Source organism: Paramisgurnus dabryanus, chromosome 6 (assembly GCF_030506205.2).
Source record: "Paramisgurnus dabryanus chromosome 6, PD_genome_1.1, whole genome shotgun sequence".
In the NCBI taxonomy this organism is placed as follows: domain Eukaryota; kingdom Metazoa; phylum Chordata; class Actinopteri; order Cypriniformes; family Cobitidae; genus Paramisgurnus; species Paramisgurnus dabryanus.
In genome coordinates this window covers 17,315,167-17,337,934 of record NC_133342.1, presented here as the reverse complement: position 1 = coordinate 17,337,934, position 22,768 = coordinate 17,315,167, and the positions used below count along the sequence as shown (strand labels likewise).

The window sequence follows — 22,768 nt, the reverse complement described above, 5'->3', positions numbered from 1 at the left end:
ACCCCCGTTTTTCAGTATTTTACTATGTTCTTACCTCAACTTAGATGAATTAATACATCCCTATCTTTTTTTCAATGCGTGCACTTTATCTTTGTACACCGCGTTGTGAATGTGTTAGCATTTAGCCTAGCCCCATTCATTCCTTATAGGATCTAAACAGGGATGAATTTAGAAGCCACCAAACACTTCCATGTTTTCCCTCTATAAACACTGTTACATGAGTAGTTACACAAGTAAGTATGGTATCACAAAATAAAAAAAAGCGGATAAAAGATGAGAACTATATTGTATGGCGGAAGAGCACTTAGTTTGCAGCACTTTGACCTCGGCACACTGTACCATCAGTAACGCAGTTTTATTTTGTGCCACCATACTTACTTGTGTAACAATGTAACAGTTCTTAAATAGGGAAAACATGAAAGTGCTTGCTGGCTTCTAAATTCATCCCTGTTTGGATCCTAAGGAATGAATGTGGCTAGGCTAAATGCTAACATATTCACGAAGCGCTGTACAAAGATTAAGTGCACGCACTGAAAAAAGATAGGTATGTTTTAATTTGTCTAAGTTGAGGAAAGAACACAGTAAAATATTAAAAAAATGTGGTGTTTTCCTTTAATATTTGGACATTCTTGCATTTTGGATGCAACAGTAATTATGATGCTCTCATCTTCCAGTGCTTTCACAGTCTTTGACTGTCTGTACAGTTTTCAGTGACAGCACTGTGTTTGTAACAAAATGTTTCAAAAGATTTCATGTTGCGGTTTCGTTGTAAACATCTTTGTATATATAACTAGATTCCAGTTAGATTTTGTGAATGCATCAAATTAGGATGGCAAGAGCACAGTAATTTACTCGTTCATAAAACCCAGAAGAAAGAGGATTAGTAAAGCTCAGCAGCTGTCTAAAGAGTGCTAATGTGTTCACGCAGAATGAGAGGTAACGTTTTTTTCCAGAATACAAGCATCTTTACTGTACTTTCATAATGAGCAATTACCGTGTTTTGGATTCCTGCATGGTTTCAGCAGTGCATATGCTGGGCACAGCCACATGCTGCCATTCTGCTACATGTATGCATTTCGTAAACTACTTACAAACCGGCCACCTACTTGTTGGCTAGAATAATTATGCCAGACCTTACATGCAAGCACATAGCGTAGCAAAATATTTGATGCACCATTGAACAAGATTGGATCTTTTTATTTTGTGGGATAAAGACTTAAGTAGGTTTGGAGGTTGCTTAAATAAAAAGCATAACTGTAATATTTTTGCTCGGCTGTATCACAAAGGAATTTTAATGGCCTTCCACTGTTTTTGAAACCTAGCAGATGAATCATGGTCAATACGCGAGTCAGACGTACTTGACGTGTTTATACAAAGAATCCTGTAAGGCTTTGGAATTTGTTGCATGGTTTGCAAGTCCATAAAGTTTGCAAGGAAGAATTTCCTGTAACTTTGTCAAAGACACCGACTTGCTCTTCTTCGAAGTCTGAAGGACAGACACAAACCAATGACACAAGCAAAACGCATACAGTATGAAAATAGTCTCACTCTTAAAAATGAGAAGGCCATTATCTGTTTTATCCTTTTAACTGCTCAGTTCTTAAAACGTTGATCGTATGAATTATTGCATCCAAATACACAAGGAGATACATCCAGATCCCAGAAACTATAATATAGGTCATCGTAGATTTTCTTTCTATTGTAGAAGAGTTTCATTTACAAAAATATTTCACTCCCAAAAATATTTTTTTGTCTATAAAATAAAAGTCATTAAGGAAGGTCAACAGGAATGAAATGCATTACAATTAAAGGGTGAGTAAATGACAAAATATGATAAAATATATTTCTAGTTATTAAAAATATTTCATGTAAATCCTAACTTGGGTGTGTTTTATCAGGACTACAGGAAAGATTATGTGCTACTGTACATAAGCCGTTTTTCCGGTAAACAGAGCAAACCTCTTTAATGCACTGTAATCCTCAAAATATGACATTTAACCATTGCAGTACTTTTCGAGGCCACTGTATTATGATCACTGGTGCTTACATCCTCTCAAGGAGACAAAATGTATTCTCTCTGTTATAATAAAAAACAGACTTGAACAGAAAAAGCATTCAAAAAATTATAAATATTGCAAAAGAAACCAGAATACAGTATACTGTACACTTTCCATAGACATCAGTAGTTTTAAAAAGTACATGGCGTCTTTTGTCGCCAATAGATAACAAGGAAAACACACAATGACAAAGCACTTATATATATACACAGATCTTTTTCCACATATCTGCTCATCATCCTCTGTGATATTTAAAAGAAACAAGGAACAGGTGCAGCAAACAGCAACCGGGTCCAAAGACCTGTAATCCTCTGTGGTATCAGAAAGTTAAAGCAAAAGATTGGTTGCCAGTTCTGAGCACTTGGTCTTTTTGTTTGGTCATAAAATGCACCAGTCATGCTCTGAGAGAGTCTAGACATTGGTCTCCAGACCATTCATATCAATGGCACAGTGGTCCTTGTCTTTGTGCGCTCTTTTATAATTGTGTGGAGACAAGTGCGGGGACTTTTTCTTTTCTGGCTTGATGCCCTCCTCCAGCTGCATGAGGCGGGCCACGTCGGGTGAAAGGTGAGAGGGTTTCCTTGTGGGGCCTGGTGGAGGAGGCTGGAAACCGTTTTTTTGATGGGATATCATCTGTTGGATGCTGATCATGGGTTTGGTCTCACAGATTAGAGGAATCTGCAAGGACATAAGGACAAGATAGTTTTTTTTTTTAGTCACAGAGCTCATAAACATTTCTAACCTTAAAGGGGTGGTTCAATGGTATTTCAAGCATTCTTACGTATTAACACAGTTATAGAGTTGTTTCCTCATGCTAAACGTAAGCAAAGTGTCAAAAAAGCAGTGGGGCGTGTTACAGATTATTTCTGTGCCGAATGCACATCGCCAGGGTTCGTACAAGTTTCGAAAAGTTTTTTTCGATTACAGGTCCAGCAGGGTTTTCTATACGTATCACTTCTTTATATGGACACTTCCCCCGGAAAACCCTGCCCACCATCAATCAGCGGATAACGCTAGAACTTGCAAACATCATATCACGCGACACAGATGTTTAATTTCAAAACTCAATAATGACACGAAAGATGAAGTGTGTTTTTGGATGTAAGGAGAAGAAAGCCAGCTTTATGGAAACTATGGATATAGTTTGTAATCCGGGGTATCAGCGGAATTTTGCGTGTGTGTTTGATAGGCTGGATTTTCCCAACCGGGTCATGAGTTGCGGTAAGTAAAACTTCTGTCTTATGTTGGAAATAGGCGCATGCATATTATATAAATGACACGAACATGTAGTGAATCATAAGTTATAAGTGTTATAAAGTGTTGCATGACTCGTACTCGCTCCTCCTGCGGTAGTAACTCCTCCTTCTTCATTTTTTTGTACATTATCGTAAAGTTCAGTAAAGCTAATCTTTCTTTTATAAATCTGATTAAACTAAAGACTCTTCGGAGATATAAAGGATGTAATATTACTCTATAGGTACTCCAGATTAACATCAGAAATGCAGAAACAGCATGTGTTACGTGAGCTTTAACCCACGAGCATCACCAAAATGGCTGCCAAGTGCTAAAGGGACATATACTGTAAAACTTAATTCGTACCTCTTCACCCTCCTTCACAAAGTCTTTTCTGCATATATGTGCCATGATTCCTGTGGCAAGAGCATCGCCCATCACATTCACCATTGTCCTGAATCGATCCCTGATAGGTGCACAAAATGAATTTCCAATCAGAGTATTTCTTAATGAAAACGCTAGAAACTTAATTAAGAAAGTGAAATGTTTTTCCACTACTGTGGTCAAACAGTGAGTCTGTCTTACAGTGCCCAATCCACAGCGATGATGAGAGTGATGTCATCAGTAGGGAGTCCCACTGAAGTTAATACTATCACCATGGTTACCAGACCAGCCTGTGGGATGCCCGCAGCACCTATACTGGCTGCTGTAGCAGTGATACTGGATTGTTGACAAAATAACATGTTAGACGTTTCATGATTAAAACTGTAATCTCACTTACTAAAAAAGTTTTAAAATGTTTACCTGATGGTGATGATCTGCCCGAAGTCCAGCTCGTAGTTATTGACCTGAGCGATGAATATGGCCGCCACAGCTTCGTACAAAGCTGTACCGTCCATGTTAATAGTGGCTCCGACAGGAAGTACAAAGCGAATGATTCGTCTGTCAATGTGGTTGTTCTCCAGGAGGCACTTAAAGGTGATAGGCAGCGTGGCAGAGCTGCATTACAGCATATGTGTACAGTTAATAAACTAAAGCCAATAAACTACATGCTTCTGCATTATATTCTGTCTCTCTCAGAAATATTGAACACGAAAAAGTAAGGTGGAGATTTGTTTAGTATACCTGGATGAAGTGGCTAATGAGATAAGCAGGGCCTGTAAGATGCCTCGGATGTAGACGATGGGGCTTTTTTTGGTGATGAAGAAGTACATAGAAGGCAGGATGAACAGGCCATGAAGCACCAGTCCCATCACCACAGTAATAGCATAGAAACCCAGCTTCTTTCCCATGGCTGAAGGGTCGTCCATTTCCAAGATCTTTCCGGCTACCAGGAACACAATCCCAAATGGGAAGTACCTGTAGGATTGCACCAGAAATTTTTACATTTCATATTTATTTATTTGCATATTGGTACTTCAACAGTGCACATTGGTACCTTAAAGGGTACATATTGGTACCTCAAAAGTATATATCTGTACCAAAATGGTACAACGGTACTGTCCCAGTGACAACTTTTGTACCTTTGTTTCTGATGATTCATGCACACCAAACACGAAGCATCACGTTCCTCGCTCTAGATTAAAGACGCGTTTCTTCGCAATCACGCCCCCCAATTTGCTTCATTTGGGTCGCCTCGCATTAGTTTGCATCTATTCGCGTCTTTGCATTGACTTTGTATGTAACCTACTCGTGCAGATCGTTAAATTCATATTTAGTGTGTACGCCCAAATGCTGCATGCAAACCAAGCGCAAAGCATCGCGTTCCTCGCTCTAGATTACTCACGGGATTTAACTTTGTGTCATGCAAATTTTTTACTTTCATAAAGAGGTGTTTTCATCGCAATCGTGCCCCTCCAACTTACATCATTTAGTCGCCCGGCATGAGTTTGCATGTATTCGCGTCTTTGCGTTTACTTTGTATGTAACCTACTGGTGCAAATCATTACATTCACATTTGGTGTGTAAGCTCTAATACTGCGTTCACACCAAACGCGAAGTATTGCGTTCCTCGCTTTAGATTACTTGCAGGATTTAACTTTGTGTCATGAGATTTTTTGCTTGAGTTGAATAATTTCAACTTGCACAAAGACGTGCTTGAGGCGAATAGCGTGTGTTTTCGCGCCAATTGCGCTTCCCGATTCGCGTCATTCACATCTCCCTGCGCCAGTTTGCATCTATTTGCGTTTTTTGCATTGGCTTTGTATGTAACCTAATCGTGCAAATCGTTAAATTCACGTTTGGTGGGTATGCTGCACGAAGCATAATGTTCCTTTCTCTAGATTAGCCTACTTGCGGGATTTTACTTGTTTTTTTACTTGAGTTGAATATTTGTAACTTGCGTGAAGACGTTTTCGAGGTGAATAGCATGTGTTTTTGCTACATTCGCGTCTTTCGATCCCGCGCCAGTTTGCCTCTATATTCAAATTTTTTCATTGACTTTGTATTTGACCTACTCGCACAAATCGTTAAATTTGCATTTAGTGTGTACGCCCCATAAGAGTATCTCATACCAATAAGCCGTATACATTGAATTACATACAGCAATATAACATATTACCATATAACAATAGCCACAATTTTCAGCACAGCTTCATTCAGACTTTGGCAAAAGTTGACCAGAGCGCTGCCATTTGGGCCCATCCTTCCAAGCATTATACCTGAGCAACAAATATACTTTTTTTATAAGCATTTATAAATAAAACGCTGAATGACAACATAAGCATTGGTGCTTTAACTCACCCATAGTGGCTGAGAAGATCACAATACCAAGCACATTCATGCCCTCACTGGTGCCTGGCAGCGTCCTGAAGACAACATCAGGAGGTGGCGTCAGGTCGAGGGAAAAATTCTGAATATCTGTGCCGTTGTCATCTTGGATTCCATAAATGAAGACGCGTCTGGTGGTGGCGTCCTGTAAATCCTGACTGCTGGTGGGTTTGGGCTTCATGATGGGAATACTTCTTGTGCGATACTAACACATGATTAAGAGAGAATGCATATTCATAAAAAGTCATGAGTTTGAATACACTGCCAGTTAGTTTTGATAAAAGCGTCTATGCATATATTTGTGAAAATGCACTAAACTATACGTTAGTGGGCAAAAGTGATGTCTAGGGGGATTATTTGTACAATATTTGCTTTTAATGCCCCTTCAGGTTAGATTAAAACAGCAACATATGAAGTGTATGATACAAAATAGACAAAAACAGAACCCCTATAGACGGTTTCAGCAGTAACAACATAAACAAGCGGCTGTCGTGGTCATCACGTAACTTCCGGTAAACTCCGCTAAGAATAAATAACAACAAAGTTCTTTAAACGTAGTTCAGTTATATAACAAGCAAAAAAAACAACACATATAATACCTAGGAAACCAAAACATTTGTTATTTTCGACGAGGCATTTGTTCAAGAGATCAGTTTAGCAACTAAGTCAAACCATAAAAAAAACGAAACCGGAAGTAAAGTTTGGATCCAGACGTGTATCGCGTCAGTGCACGTGCATCCGATGAAACCGTCTATAAGTATTGCAAGCACAGGATATAACAGAAAATTGAAAAAACTCACTTGTTGAAAAGTTGCTTGAACCAAGTTGGCAGGAAACATGTTGCTAATCGAGAAAAAAAAACATATTTATTTTTACGACATGGGATAGTTTTCTGACCTGTTGTATATGATCTTACACCAGTTAGTATAAGTTTTAAATATAGCCAGTCTTGCCAGGTTTGCAGTTTTCCCACACAATTGGGCTATTTTGAAAATACAGTTGCGGGAAAAATTTCGGAGCCGCGGGTTGCGGTTTTTTGGGCTAGTTTTATAATGTGCCGCGGCCACAAAAATGTTTTTCTGTAGACTTATAAAATGAACGTTCTTTATTTTCCTAATGTGCATTAATCCCATAAGAAATACCTGTCAACCCAAGGACAGCTGCAGCGTCAGGAAGTCAGTGGAAAAGTGAGTGGAGGGGCACGTTTTGCTCTTAATATCACGTTAGAAACAAGAAATTACCTTACGTAAGAAGTTACGTCTATACTGAGAGGATATTTACACTATGTGAACCCATCTTTGTATGATATTTTCAAGTTAAATTGAAAATTTTAAATTCATAGATAGTATGTTAAAAGGGCAGAGTTCATACTGTCTCAAAATAGCCCGGTTGGGTACATTTAACATTAAGATAATCTTAAGAATTACTTAAGTAAAATTTTTTTTGTTTAGAACAGAATAGTGTGTGAAAATAGAGCAGTTTAAGTGCATTAAGAAAATGTTAATCTGCATGGAAAGTACATTGAAAGCAATAGTAAGAGTTTATTTTAGAGCCTTTGTTGTAATCCCGGAGTTTTCAACTGTGATTGGACAAATGTAAAAATTGAGCTAGTTTTCATTCCTTTTGGGCGGGTTTTAAGTTGTCATTGGGCTGGAAATTTTTCTTGGACCTGGCAACGCTGATTATAGCTTTCAATGCCGGTAAAAAGTCTGCTGGCCAGGTCTGGTGGTACTCATATAAACAACAGCAGAGTACATTTAACACTGGTGATTTTGCAATGATGGACCTGTATAATCATGCTATTTATCAGTTAAACAGAGCTAAAGCCGCTTGGCGACAAGCATTGTCTTCGTTGATGCTAAAAATCATGGCTGGGATATCACCATAGGCACCAGCATTCATGTTCATTTGCTGCTGGCATGCCATTGATCATTCAGCAGAGTACATCTTCAAATTGTATTGCAGTTTTATTTGTAATTACTAAAAGTAGCAAACTCAAGTATGCCTTCAACAGTAAAGTACATCATTTAGTGCCAGATAGTATGCATTTTTTCGCGAGTCAACTTATCCAAACCCCTTCAGTGCCGATCAACCCACTGTCTGGTCAAAAACAGCAAAATACTCTACACTAGATTTTCTCCATGAAATGTACCATAAATAAACTGAGCTATTCTTTCTAAATAGCTTCCTCTTCTGCCATCAATTCAATGAGGGCCATATGGTCTCAGGCTCAGATCAGTAATCAGGTTTAACTCCAGCCTTTACCAAACACCCCAGTGACACAGGGCTATGCCCACGCAGCGTATGCAACAGGTGGGACAGGAATTCCCCAGTCCTCAGCCAACCTTAAACTGAGATACATCTAAGCTCATCTGATCCCTGCTTCATACTCTTAAAATTTCCACAGCTAAAAAATAATGCCAACTACTGAAATTAATGTTATAATTCATTTATTACACGCTTGTTAACTGTAATGAAACCTCTTCTCATAGCATGCAAGTTTGCTATGTATCCCTATCACACACACTATCTGTCTCTCTTTGTATCGCTCTTTCTTATTATTAATATATCAAATTATACATACACACACATACACACACACTGCCCGACTTTCTTTTTTTTACAATCTATGCATAGTGCTGAGCTTTGAAAGTTTATTGACATGACCCGACAACTTGCCCCACTGACCGACTACAATAGTAACACAATGCCAGTGAGCCAAACTCTGCCCTCACTTTACTCAAACAAACACTAAATAGCTTAGCATGAGCTTTACTTGCATGCTTCAACAAGCACTCCAAAGCCCAGGTGAACATGTGCCTACATGCGATCACTAAAACAGTGAGGAAATTACCAGTTTTTTTCTCAAGATGTTAACTAAAATCTATTTAACAAGTGACCTAGCCAAGGACTTAATCAGCAAAGCAACATGATCTCATGGAAAGTCGTGTTATGGTCATGCAAAATTTTATTAACTTTTTTGTGTCCATGGCACGAAATTCAGCTTTTTACGTGCCTTGAGCACGAATATCTTTTTCATGACACACAAATTTCTATAAATAGTTTCTTGTGTTCATGGCACGACTTTCTTTTTCGTGTCATTTTATGTTTTTTAAAATTTAAAATCATTGTCGCTTGGGGTTGGGGTTAGATTTGGGGTTTGGGTTAGGATGTACTTTTATTTATTTGCTTCTACATGTTTTTTCCAGTTTTAAAACTATTTTCGCCTGGAGTTAGGGTTAGAGTTGGCGTTTGGGTTAGGATGTTTAAAAATGTAACCGAAAGTGATTCTAACCCCAGCCCCAAGCGACAATGGTAAGAAAATAGGAAAAAACTGAATTTCGTGACATGGACATGAATAAATTTATCAAATTTTGCATGACTATAACGCAACTTTCCATGAGATCAGTCTGCAGCAAATATAAAACACTGATAAATGGAAGATGCACTGTAAAACAATTCTGTAGAAATTCAAGTGTCACTTGCAGCTGGTTGCCGGTAACTTACCATAGATTTAAATTTATGTCATTTACTGGCAACATTTTGTTCAAAGTTAAATGAACATTAAACATTAACAAGTCTTTGTCTTTACAGAGTAAAACTAAAATAACAGCATCAAGCAAAGCATTCTGGGAAACAAAATCTGAAGCAAAAAACAGAAAAAGGATGATGATTTCTGGTTCCCAAAATGCTTTGCATGAGGCAGTTATTTTAGTTTTACTCAGTAAAGACTTGTAAATGTTTAATGTTCATTTAACTTTGAACAAAATGTTGCCAATAAAATAACATAAATTTAAATCTACGGTAAGATACCGGCATCCAGCTGCAAGTAAGACTGTATTTCTTTACAGTGTACTCAATCAAAAAAATAAAAAGTGAACACTGCTCACAATAATCTACTTTCTTCTACATCTCATAATAGCTAAAAACTGCAGTTGTTTTATTACTTTATTGTTGATCACAGATACATTTTGCCAGAGTTTCTCAACACTCTTACCGTATAAGGTCCAGCAGAGCATCAGCTGAGCTCATGATGGGCTTGCCGCTGTCTTCAGAGTCCTCCTTCTGTGCTGCTCCACCCGGGTGGATGATGATGACCATGACGATGCCCACCACCACAGCCACAAAGGTCGTCCACAGATAATATGAGATTGTCATGATGCCCAGCCGACTGGAACACTTGGCATCCAGTGCTGCTAGACCAGACATTAAACTGAAAAGACATTAAGAAAACATGAAATCTCCCAGCTGCACAGGAATACAAGTTTAGGTGAGGAACAAACACTCATTTAAGTTTAAAGTAATATTATGCATCTGCAAAACATATCCATCTTATACCTTGGGCCTGCTATTTTACCATCTAAAGTTCATGTATTTCATTTCATCACATGATAAACGTTGCAAGATCTTGAAAGGATTATCATTTTTATAGCTGACTGCGTTGAAATAGACTGATGAACACATAAACAAAAGTGTTGGTTTAATAAGGGACAAACCCAGCCTTTGGGTTAAATTAACCCAGAAAATGTTTATTTTGACCCAACAATGTGATAAAATAACCCAGCATTTTTGGTTGAAACAACCAGCATGGGTTAAATTACATTGCTTGTCTGTTTTTAGATGTTACATATAAAGTAAGAGAACCACACCAAAAAAAGAGGAATATCAAAGTTTTGTTTTGTTTCAGTGTCAATAAATTTTTTGTGTTCTAGTGCATGTACTTCTGTGGAGCTGCAATTCGGCAGAAAAACTTGTACTTTCATTATGTTTAGAAACATGAAAACCGTTTAACAAATTTCACACAACGCAACATAGATAATCCTGGGCTGTGATTAGAATAACTTAATTAGAATTGATTGAAATACTGATGTATTGGCCACGCTACTTCCACAAGCTGCCAACATAATGCCCTGAAGACAGCAGAGGTAATCTCCAAAAGAACATGAAGCCCTCAAATGAGAAAAAACTTAATAAAACAGATGTATTTTCTTAAACAGCTTAATAAAGTGCCACGTGTGTATATACTAAGTGTTGTCCTTCCTAAAATTAGCATTAAAAACCATGCCTATTATAAATAATATAAAGATATTTACTTTAATCATTATGTTAATAATGCAGACGAGGAAGAAAAAATTATGTTTTAAGTTTAGAAACATTATGATTTCCCCGTCCCTTGCCCATAGGTGTCTTTTACACTGGGGACGCTGGGGACCTGTCCCCACCACTTTTTGAAATGGCTGATTTTGTCCCCACCACTTTTTGAAAGCATTTGGTTAAAATGTTCTGAAAAACCAAGCAATACCTGTGCGACTTACACTGCAAAAATGTCTTTCTTAGTATTTTTGTCTTGTTTTTAGTAGAAAAATCAATAAATTCTTAAATCAAGAAAATTTCTTGATGAGCAAAAAAATAAGTCTAGTTTTTAGACAAAAAAATATACAATTTAAGTGACTTTGTGATTAAAACAAGCAAAAATATCTGCAAATGGGGTGAGAAAAATAAGCAAAACACTTAATTTAAGCAAAATTTTCTCACACCATTGGCAGATATTTTTGCTTGTTTTGATCACAAACTCACTTAAATTTTATATTTAAAATGACTTACTTTCTTACGTCATTTTGCTCATCAAGAAAATACATCTTGATTTAAGAATTTTTACATATTTCTACTGAAAACAAGACAAAAATAGTAAGTAAGAAAGTAAGATTTTCAGGAATTTTTTTTTTGTATTTTTGTCTTGTTTTCAGTAAAAAATATCTAAAACATGTCAAATTAAGATGCTTTTTCTTGATGAGCAAAAATCTAGTTTTTAGACCAAAAATTTCCAATTTAAGTGATTTTGTGCATAAAACAACATAAAAAATCTGCCAATGGGGTGAGCAATTTTTGCGTCATCTGTTTTAAAACATTATGATTGGCCCGAAGCTGTCAGCGCGGTCTGACGTCGTTCGTTCTAAATGATTCTGATTGGTCAGTTGAGACATTTGCAGGTTCGTTCTTTTCAAATAATAACCGCTCCAAAGTAATAACGCATAGCCGGTACTACTTGTACGATTTAAATCGCTCCGCGCCAATAAAGATTACTGTTTGGCGCCATCTAGTGACAAACACTGGACAACCACAACATTTTGACATTAATTTTAACATGTACGGAAAAACAAAACATTTAAACAGTGGATAGAAGAACGAACAACGACAAGACAAAGAGAGCTTACTGAGACTGAACTTGACAAAATAGAGCATGACAGCTACGAAGCCAACACACAAAAAAATACAGAATGGGCATTAAAACTTCTCAAAGACTGGCTAAAAGAGAAAAAAATGGAGACAGACAAGTATGAAGCAGAGGATCTTAATAAGGTATTACGATCATTTTATGCATCTGTGCAAAGTTTCGCGGAAGGATAAAAATGTTAATTTAAAACAAACATGCCAATAAAATGTTTCAAGTTCATATTCATGTCCAGTTTTTTTTCTTATGTGGCAAGTAGCCGTGTAATAAGCGGGATAATGTAGAGGCAGCCGGTAGTTATCGGGAAATAAGCCCCTTCAGTGTGATACAAGACCCTCCGCTTCGCGGTGGGTCCTGATCACACTGTCGGGGCTTATTTCCCGATAACTACCGGCTGCCTCTACATTATCCCTTACTTGTACCACGGGGCTGTTAAATGCTTGATTCTGATTGGCTGAGAAATGTTTCATGGGTGTTGATTATTTGTCTGTAAACCGCACACCCAACCTGTCAAATGTCTTGAAATAGGCACCCTAGCCATGTTTGTGGTTATTGTGGTATAAGAGGAATAATTGACTCCAGTCCTTTGAATTATTTGAAAATAATGCACACCCGCACAGCATCGTGCCGCATTGCCACCTTGGGTGTACATAATTTTCTTATAGTTCAACGGCCCATCGTCAATTATTCCTAACTTAATGCAAGTGATGCTAGATTATTAGATTAATCATGACAAAAATTATAATAACTAATATTTACTTTATACATAATACAATTTTGACTGCATTATTTGTGTACCCCTGCTCCTTCTCCTGGACCTTTATAGTTAAGAAGTGACATGGCCAGGTCTACTTCTAATTTTCATACTAAAAAGCTCCCTCAATAAGCTCATCTCTGATCTCTGAAATGGAAGTCACCGTTGAAGTCAACTAAATGAGCTGAAAATCCTCATATGTGACCCTGTCTGTGAAATCCTGGCTATAGTCTCATAATATCATTATGAGATTTGGAGCATTAAATGTTAGATTTCATTCACTGATTTTAATCTCTGACATGATGCATGGGCAATGTTAAAGATATCAAGGTTATATCACAAAATGTTCTTTACATTATGTTGGATGATTTATGCAGAAAAAAGCAAATCACAAAAAATGATTTTAACTGGGTTTTCACAGACTGGATTTCATAAAATTTGTACAGCAATTGTAATTTAAACTAATAGGTTTATATATATATATATATATATATATATATATATATATATATCCTACTGAACACAATAAAATTCCTACAGAATTTCTATACTATTTGAATCCTACTGTGCAATCTTTATCAGAATCCCACTTTTATCCCGTTGAAAAAATATATAATATCAAAGGAGTTATGATTATGCTATAAATTAAAATTTAAACCCGAACAGGGTCTTTACTGAGAAAAAAGATTTTCATGCCACTTAAAAAACCCAATGGTCAGCTGATCACAGATGCTTATTTCACATTATGTCCTCAGATGCATCTTCAATGCATCTCATACGCCTCTATTAAACCCAGGTTTTAACATGACACAGTTGTCACAGTTATGATACACAAACTTGGGATCCAGAGCACAGTGGTCCATTTGAGAACACTTATTAGACCAAGTTTGTAATACTTATTAAACTGACCTCAACTTCCTTACTTCTGATCCAAACATACCAGATCAGTGGATGATGGGTATTAATATTGAGAATAATAAAAATGAAATTCTCATTCTTTATGCTAATGGGTCAACACAGCATTCCTGCAATGTGTCACAGTCTTGCCTTAAGGGCCGGTCACTTTAAACTTTTCGTTCTATTGACCTCTTCTTCTTCTTCCTCTATTTCTTTACGCCATTCCAGCATCTTCGGCTATATTCATGGCGAGAACTAGTTAATCCATGCACAAGTTTTATTCAGACCAGTTGATCCATACACAGGTTGGGGGAGGGACAATTTGGCATCTCCAATCTGCCTAACTTGCATGTTGAGTAAACCCACGCTGACCCAGGGAGAACATGCAAACTCCAAACAGAAAGGCCACCTGCCCTAGCCGGAGCTCGAACCGGGGACTTTCTTGCTGTGAGGCAACAGTGCTACCCACTGAGCATTCTATTGACTTCCATTCATACGCATGCGAATGACTCAGAATGGAAACACAAGCTTGTGCGACAATATTTCGCAGCTCGCAGTCTGGTGAACTTTGACCTGTGAATTTGCATCACGTGGAGTGACCAGTACAAAACCAGTATGTCACTGCGTGACCTTTATCTCTGAAAAGCGCAAATGGACAAAGCCAAAGATCCCATTGATAAGCTGCTCCCCGCAGCAACGTCCGACCAATACATGCATTCTCAAAGTGACCATGGCTTTAGCTTGTTATTGTATCTCCCATGTTTCAATTCATTAGTTCATTGTCTTGTTAAATACCCCCTCCTCTGTTCCCATGGTTTCCCATCATCCTCACCGGTGTCTTGTTTAGTTACATCATAAGTCCTGTGTATTTATACCCCTGCCTTTGTTCTGGTCCTGGTCAGTCCTCATTTGCACCATGTTGTGTTTTACCTTTATGTTTATGTCTAGTGTTGTGTTGGAAAGCTAATCTGCTGTGGTTTGTTTATCCAGTATAAATGAAAGTAGAAAAAATAGTTACTTATCCTATTGCTTAATATATTCAGATTTAACTATTGCCAAACTCTGAAGAAAGGCTGCATTAGCTACACAATATTTGGCAATTACAAAATAGTGTAATTGCATTAGTATAATCACCTCTCCTTAACACATGATTTAAGGTATAATTCAAACGGCGAGATACACAAGGGAAGTGTAATGAGAAATGTATGATTATGCATGTAGTTTATTCACTGAGCACAGAACACGTGGGATGTGGATATGGCACATTGTAGAATTACTGTAGGACATGAGCAAGCAATAATAGGTGAATTTGATGTAAATGCATTTCCATTATTATTACATTAATGTATTTGGCAGACGATTTTATATGAAGCGAATTAAAGTGTCTGATACAGACAAGCAGCGGTACCATCTGGAGCTTTTCTGATGGAACCTCTGTTTGACAAGAGCATTACTCTAATCCTGCCTGGAGATGGGATGGGAGAGGTCCAGATAAAGACTCAACGCCTGTTCTTTTACTCCACTAGGTCACCCTCAAGTGTTATTTTCCTAAGGTGGGACAAATCTAAACCACCTGTCGGAAATGAATACACAGACAGAGCAGGAACACATGCACAAAAAAAATATAAAAAATATACTAGGTCAACATGTGAAATGCATCAAAAACATCCATTTAAAGTTGGAAGAAAAGATCAGGTATTGGGTATTGGTTTTTAAGACAACTTTTAAGTACGGTTTTGATCCACTTCAAATGTTGACTATTGTATATAGAGATTACTTACGGCGATGAAAATAATTTCCTTTTATAATAAGTTGTTGTATTTACCATTATAAAAATGGTGATTCTAGATTCTGAAACTCATTTGATTAAAGTAAATTTTACTGTATTACAATAAGGAATACTTTAAAAATGTACCTTAATAATGTAATTTTAAATAAACATGCATTATTTTAAATAATGTTATTTAAAAAAGATGAGTGTTAATCTATTAAAAATGTCTATTGATATGAAAGTTTAAACAGAGGATTATCTGTCCTGGTGTTGGTCCTGGATCATGTTTTGTACATAATTATATCCTAAACATCTATGAACATTTCTAGTCTCTGTATCAAAATATAAACTCAAAAATGACAAGTTTTGAAGTTGAATAGGGGTCAAATATTCAATTTATACAGCACAGTTAGCATGCATTTAGGTGCGTCATGTGATGCGATTAAGCTACACCATTATGTACTTATTATTTACTGTGAGATGTATATGAACGTCATATGAAAACAAATGCTTGCTGGGAAAGGAAAGTGCAGGTCTGCCTATGATAGTTTGCTCAACCAGATAATCTGGTTTCTGCTTTTTCTGCTTGGCAGATGGTGGAGAAATGAGGCCAGAACACCGACCGTGCTCTTGCCCTTAAGCCCTTGCATACCATTTGATTAATATGTCATTTTTATTTATTTTGACCTAAACAAGGTAGTGCTGGACCTTATGACATGTTGTATGGTATCTGCAATGCTTCATGTTATCAAGTTGCTCAGTCAGTGCCATTTTTATCCTATTACTATTATTCTTATACTACTTTTATTTCTAAATTCTGAAGGCATTTTCTTACTGTGCATGTGTAGTTTGCCTATCGCAGTAGCTACTGTCGATCAGATTAGAGGTAATTAGCAATCCTGACCCTCACGTGGCGAATGCTTCTTGGCTAACGGCCCACATCTCTGTACACCCTCCTCACATGTGTGTGTCTGAAACATTGACCTCAATAGACTTCAGTATGAAGTGTGTGTATTGGGATGAGTTTTTTGATGGTCTTGGTCTCAGACTTGGTGGTCTTGGGATTAAATTTCAAGATCTGTCAAGACTACCACTGTGGAAATTACACTAAATTACTGGTGCATTTTAGTGTTAACATCGTTAAAGGCGGGGTGCATGATTTTTGAAAAACACTTTGGAAAAGGGAGTCGGGCCGAGTATCAAAACACACTTGTAACCAATCAGCAGTAAGGGGCGTGTCTACTTACAGACACCGTTGCATATGTGTGGGGCGGGTCTATTAAAAGAAGGTCCAGATTCTATTGGGGTAGGGGCATTTTTGTTAAGGTGATTTCAAATATCAAAATTTGCTTTCAGAGATCATGCACCCCGCCTTTAAGGTGATTGGATGTAAAACTAAAGCAATCATTGACTACTGATTTCTTTTTTATTTCTTTTGTGCCGGTAGGAGATGAATGGGGAATTGTCCAAAAAGAAATGTTAACAAAATGAATAAAAAGGCAGGCAATATCCAAAATGGAATTGAAAAAAGTACTTATATGAGATCTTGTTTATTTATATTATAACATCTGACATTTTATATGCAATTGCATGATTTAACGCATAATCTGCCAAAGTCTGCATATTTATACGGGGGACACAGTTAAGAAAACGTGCCACAAGATCAAGGATTTTTGCCCCACAAGGATTTTTGCCCCGCAACAATCACAAAAAACTCCTAGAAAAGAAAAACTTCTGGAAAGACTGTTCATATAATCATTCAATATGATTGGTCTTGTCTCAGTCTTGATTGTCTTGGATCCCAGTCTTGTCTTGGTCTCAACACCCTCTAGTCTTGCAATCTAAAAATTTTTGGGTTGTTTTATATGTTTTTTTGGTTTGTTTTTTTGACCCCATAGTTGGGTCAAATATGGACAAACCCAACAGTTGGGTTAATTTTAATACAAATGTTGGATTAATTCAACCCAAATGCTGGGTTGTTTCAATCCATAGTTGGGTTATTTATACCCCCTATTTAACGCATCTTTGGGTTGAAACAACAAAGCATTTTTTTAGATTGCAAGACCAGAGGGTGTTGAGACCAGAACCAGACCAAGACTTGGAGGTGGTCTTTTGAGTGTGTTCTCGTTTTAGGTGGTCTCGACTACAACAGCTCATATTGTTTAGATCTCCTCTGTAACTACAGATAAACTGCATGTGAGATTTCTGATCTTAAAAGAAAGATCTGAGATTTAGGAAACTAAATGATTGTCTATGGTAAACAACTAGGATATAAAGAAACTCTGTCATCATTTTCTGACCATTGACTTCTAAAAGCAAATAAAGATATTTTTATATTTTTTTCGCAGCTGTATACAAACTGCTCTTGCCAAGAAAGACACAATGCTTCATGATGTGTTTCGTCCTTTTGCCAAAAAAGAGGAGTGAGTCTACTCGAATAAAAAATAGCTTTCTGGGGACCATCTCTATAATAGAGACACGCTGTTTCTTAATAAAACCGTGACGTTTTTCTTACGTCAACAAAAACACCAACCGCAGAGTATTAGGCATTTTCGTTTTTGCTTTTTATTTTACTTACTGACTGACAACCAAAATATCTGTGGTAAACAACACGCAGAAAGGACAAGCAAAGAAAAGCTCTTCTTACCTGGAGACAACAAGAGGCAAGATGAGCATCTTTAACATTCGCATTAGTAACTCCCCTGGAAACTGGAAATACTTCACCTCCTACAGAGAAAGCAAAATTACATTTGTTACTCGTACTATGGAAGTCAGTGGGTACCATCGTTTATCAAAATATCTTCTTTTTTGTTCAACAAAATAAAGAAACTCATACAGGTTTAGAATACGAGGCTGAGTAAATAATAACAGAATTTTCATTTTTAGTCCAACTATTCCTTTAAAACACGTTAAAACCTGTATTAAAGGGGAGAAGGGACCAGAATGGTTTGGTATAGAGTCGTTGTCTTGGTGGAATCAGCAGAGGTGGACACTACTTAAAGGGATAGTTCGGCCAAAAATGATATTAAACCAATGATTTACTCACCCCCAAGCTGTCCGAGTTGCATATGTCCATCGTTTTTCAGACAAACACATTTTCGGATATTTTAGAAAATGTTTTAGATCTTTCAGATGATTAAATGTAATGTTACGGGGTCCACGACCTTCAAGTCCAAAAAAAGTGCGTCCATCCTTCACAAAATATATCCAAACGGCTCCAGGATGATAAACAAAGGTCTTCTGAGGGTAATCCGCGCGGTGTTGTTGTAGAAATATCTATATTTAAAACTTTATTAACGTAAATAACTGCCTTCCGGTAGCGCCGCCATCTTAGTCGCGTCCGCATTCAGGATGAGAGCTTACGCAGCCTACGGAGGCTACTCTGCTGCTGCTCTGTGCCCCCGCTCTCCAAATTTGTCATACGTCACTAAGAAAAGTGCGTACACTACGCTAATACTCTCTCCTGAATACAGAGGAGAGATGGCGGAGCTACCGGAAGGTATTTATTTACGTTAATAAAGTTTTAAATATGGATATTTCTACAACAACACCGCACGGATTACCCTCAGAAGACCTTTGTTTATCATCCTGGAGCCGTTTGGATTTAATTTGTGAAGGATGGACGCACTTTTTTTGGACTTGAAGGTCGTGGACTATGGGTGGACCCCGTAACATTACATTTAATCAACTGAAAGATCTAAAACATTTTTTTAAATATCCGAAAATGTGTTTGTCTGAAAAACGATGGACATATGCAACTCGGACAGCTTGCGGGTGAGTAAATCATGGGTTTAATATCATTTATAAACCAAAAACTTGAAATTATGAAATGTAGTGGAGTAAAAATTATGTTAATATGCTTTGGAATGTAGGTTTTCCAAAGAAAAACACGAATAAAATATGAATAATTGAACATTTACTTTTATGTAGAAAGTAAAATACTTAAGTAGTATATACCTTTGGGAATCAGAATCTATGCTAATTGCTAATGCTAACATAAAAACAGCTGGCATGGAGCCTCTGCACCTGCCACTGGTATTTCTGGCCATGCCGAGTCTGTATCAAGCTGCCATGTGGTGTAATCTAAACCGAGAGAAAGATACCAGGACTCATTACTACTCCTTCAATGGTGCTAACAGTGCAATAGTCATAGGTTCGATTCCCAAGGCACTGACTGAAGAAAAACACTTGGCCAACCACAGTAAAAGATGTTCATATATGGATAGCAATTAGCTAAGCAGTCAATAGTATTAGCCTAAAATTATATTTACATGGAGATGATGAAGGTTGTGGGTTAGTTACAAACTTATTCACAAAGACTGCTATTGGATGAGTTGTTGAACTTTCATAGAGTGGTGTCCACAGAGCCTTTCAATGGGTAAAATCAACCTATGAATGGCCTACTTATTGTTGAATTTACATATTAGGCTGGAATAAAAATAAAAAAAGTATTTAAAACAATTACACACTTTTAATCTAAAGGCATGATCAAATAAACTAGCCACCAATGTTACAGTCTGGGATGAGAAGATGTGATGAGATTTTCAGATCCCTAAGCAGTGTTTCTGTGTGATTGACTGATAATCCCCAGCGGGTTACTGGATGCCTTATGTGATGGTAACAGAGAGTTTGATGTAAAGTACATCACACTTCTCATCAGACAGGAAACGAAATAAAGACTAAATACTACGCAAGATTGATTGTCTATTATTGAATAAATTGCCTATAAATAATCAAACTAATTGATGTACACAGTTTGATATTTAAAGATTCCGTATAGCCAAAATGTCTAAGTTTCATTTTTTGGATGAACTCCACATTTAAGCATGAGCTTTTATTTCATTTTTTTTAGGCAAATATTCAAGGGATATGAAACAGGGATACGATCATGAGTATTGGGTAGGACAGTGGGTAGGAAACAAATACTCACCTGTTCAGAGAGGTGCTTTGAGCGCAGGAAGAAGCCCAGGAGGCATCCAATAACCACAGCCAATACTGACAAGATGAGGAGGCCGTTTTGTTGGCACACATTTTTAACACGGCTCCACACCGCACCCAGGGCCATGGTGACACGTCCCCGTCCACCACCCGCTCAATCACCCATACAAACACCCAAGGGTGCAAGCGTACCACGGGAGCAAATTCAAATCAACATGCAGATGAAATAAAAGTTGGATATGTAGATATGTAGATGTCCTCCTGCGAAAAAAGCACTTGTCTATCCACGGATGGTCACTCCTTGCATGGCTAAACCCCATCACATTTTACGGGCACAGATACGCTACTCTCTCTCTCTCTCTCTCTCTCTCTCTCTCCATTCTGAACCATCCCAACCTTTACCCCATACTCCAGGCTGGCCAATAGGGGGCTCTGTGACAGCTGGCGTTATTGTTCCTGAGGTTAATACCAGGGATCCTATTAGAGCCACACTGCATTAAGCCGTTCTGAAGATGGATTAAAGATCTCTGAACAATTGGAAATGGGAATTGTTGCATGTATGTGTGATAAAGAGATGAAAAACAGAGGACCAACCAGAAAACAGACACAACCAACATGATTTTATGTAGCTGTCTTACAGGAGGGGATTTAGAGAGAACATGGATATGAACTGGTGAAGCTTTGGAGGTGTGTTTGTTAATGTAGCTTTACGCCCTCCAGTGGTTGTTGGGCATTGGTAAACTAAACAACAAGCGCCTTAAAATTCCACTAAATATTGGTTTGGGTGTATTTGCCTTAAATGAACGTATGAAGTGCACACCTGTTTACACAAGCACTTAGAAATAATTCATTACATAATAATTTAAAATGAGTGTTATTCATTTCAATTTAATGCTTTTTGCTTGCCTAGTCAAAACATCAGACTCGTTCAGATCTTGTTTTTCAATACTGTCAGAGTTGTTTTTAAAGGCAATTTCTATATGGACACACAGTGTACCTTAAAAGATATAGCTGAAAAGCTAATTTTTTTGTAAAGTTATTCACTGAACACAAATTTACATTCGGTACATCATGATCTGAATGATGAATAATCAAAGGAGGCTGGAATCAATCTGCACATGATATGTTTAACAAGGACAGCTTCAAGGCTCTTTTTACTTTTTATCAGCACGTGTTAAATAGAGAATCGATTCAACTGCTCAAAACAAAATTACACAGCAAAACAGTAGTCTTATGCAATCCTTGGTTATACTGCGTCACACAGCCGTCAAATAATTTCTACTATGCGCGCTGTTTTTGATGTATCAGAGGACCTTTATAAACCCAATGGAGGCTCTTTCCTGACTCCTGAAAATATTTGGCAAGAACAAACACAACATAAAACTACAGGAACTGTCTTTCTCATATTTAATCGAAGGAAAATATGGCACCATCATTTGTAAAGGACGTCACACTGCCCTGTTGTCACACGACTTCAAAGGAGAGGAGGATGATTATAAGGTTTATTAAAGGTAACTGAACAAAAGAAAAGAGGAAACCAGTTATGATAACTAAAAGTTGATGATAATAAAACTAATATTGAATAACTGTGACACCTGATACAAATTTTTTGTTCGACCTGTGACTTCTCTTTAATTTGGATATGCTGCCAAGCTGAGAGACAAAAAAAAAGTGTTAAAAAACCTGTCCCAAAATTGGCCACCATGTGATTCATTATTTTGTGAACATGCAGGTCATGGGGTGTAAAGAACGGAGAAAACTAACAACTGTGTTCTTTTTATAGATCAATGTTTTTCACTCTTTTTCATCTTTTGTAGCCTCACGGTCTTTGCTTTATTATTACAAGCCAGAAAACAATTATCTTTACACATATTTTGAATATCTTTTGGCATTATGATTAATATTATTGAAGTCACTTTCAAACAAAAACAATTATGTAGCAGAAGAACTACCACAACAATTTAGAAAACAACTTGCATGAAATCACAAATGCACAAATATCCCACATCAATTTGCGAAAATGTTGCTCAGTTTACATTTTAAAGTATTTGGAAATTTGTCATTAAATTTTTTTCATTTAAAGTCAATTTCATCCAAAGTCAATGAGTTGAACAGGC

The 22,768-nt window shown here is 37.3% G+C and overlaps 1 protein-coding gene across 1 annotated transcript; it reads right to left on the bottom strand.

Annotated features, from left to right (window-relative positions):
- Positions 1-521: 521 nt before the first annotated feature.
- slc1a7a (solute carrier family 1 member 7a) lies at positions 522-20,898 on the bottom strand. The gene is made up of 11 exons (XM_065268850.2): positions 20,644-20,898; positions 18,361-18,440; positions 10,057-10,272; positions 6,860-6,902; positions 6,033-6,264; positions 5,851-5,950; positions 4,416-4,649; positions 4,095-4,289; positions 3,876-4,010; positions 3,657-3,756; positions 522-2,735 (listed from the first exon to the last, which is right to left on the bottom strand). Exons 1-11 carry the CDS (start codon positions 20,776-20,778, stop codon positions 2,469-2,471), a joined length of 1,737 nt encoding a protein of 578 aa, XP_065124922.1. The 5' UTR covers positions 20,779-20,898; the 3' UTR covers positions 522-2,468.
- Positions 20,899-22,768: the final 1,870 nt, after the last annotated feature.

Bases quoted from the DNA above. Each gene is read 5' to 3' on its own strand.
- slc1a7a (XM_065268850.2), bottom strand. From the start codon at position 20,778: ATGGCCCTGGGTGCGGTGTGGAGCCGTGTTAAAAATGTGTGCCAACAA. The intron at 4,650-5,850 runs GTAATATGTTAT...GCAATCCTACAG, and splicing joins ATTGTGGCTATTGTTATATG to GTACTTCCCATTTGGGATTG. The intron at 4,011-4,094 runs GTAAACATTTTA...TCAACAATCCAG, and splicing joins GGGCAGATCATCACCATCAG to TATCACTGCTACAGCAGCCA.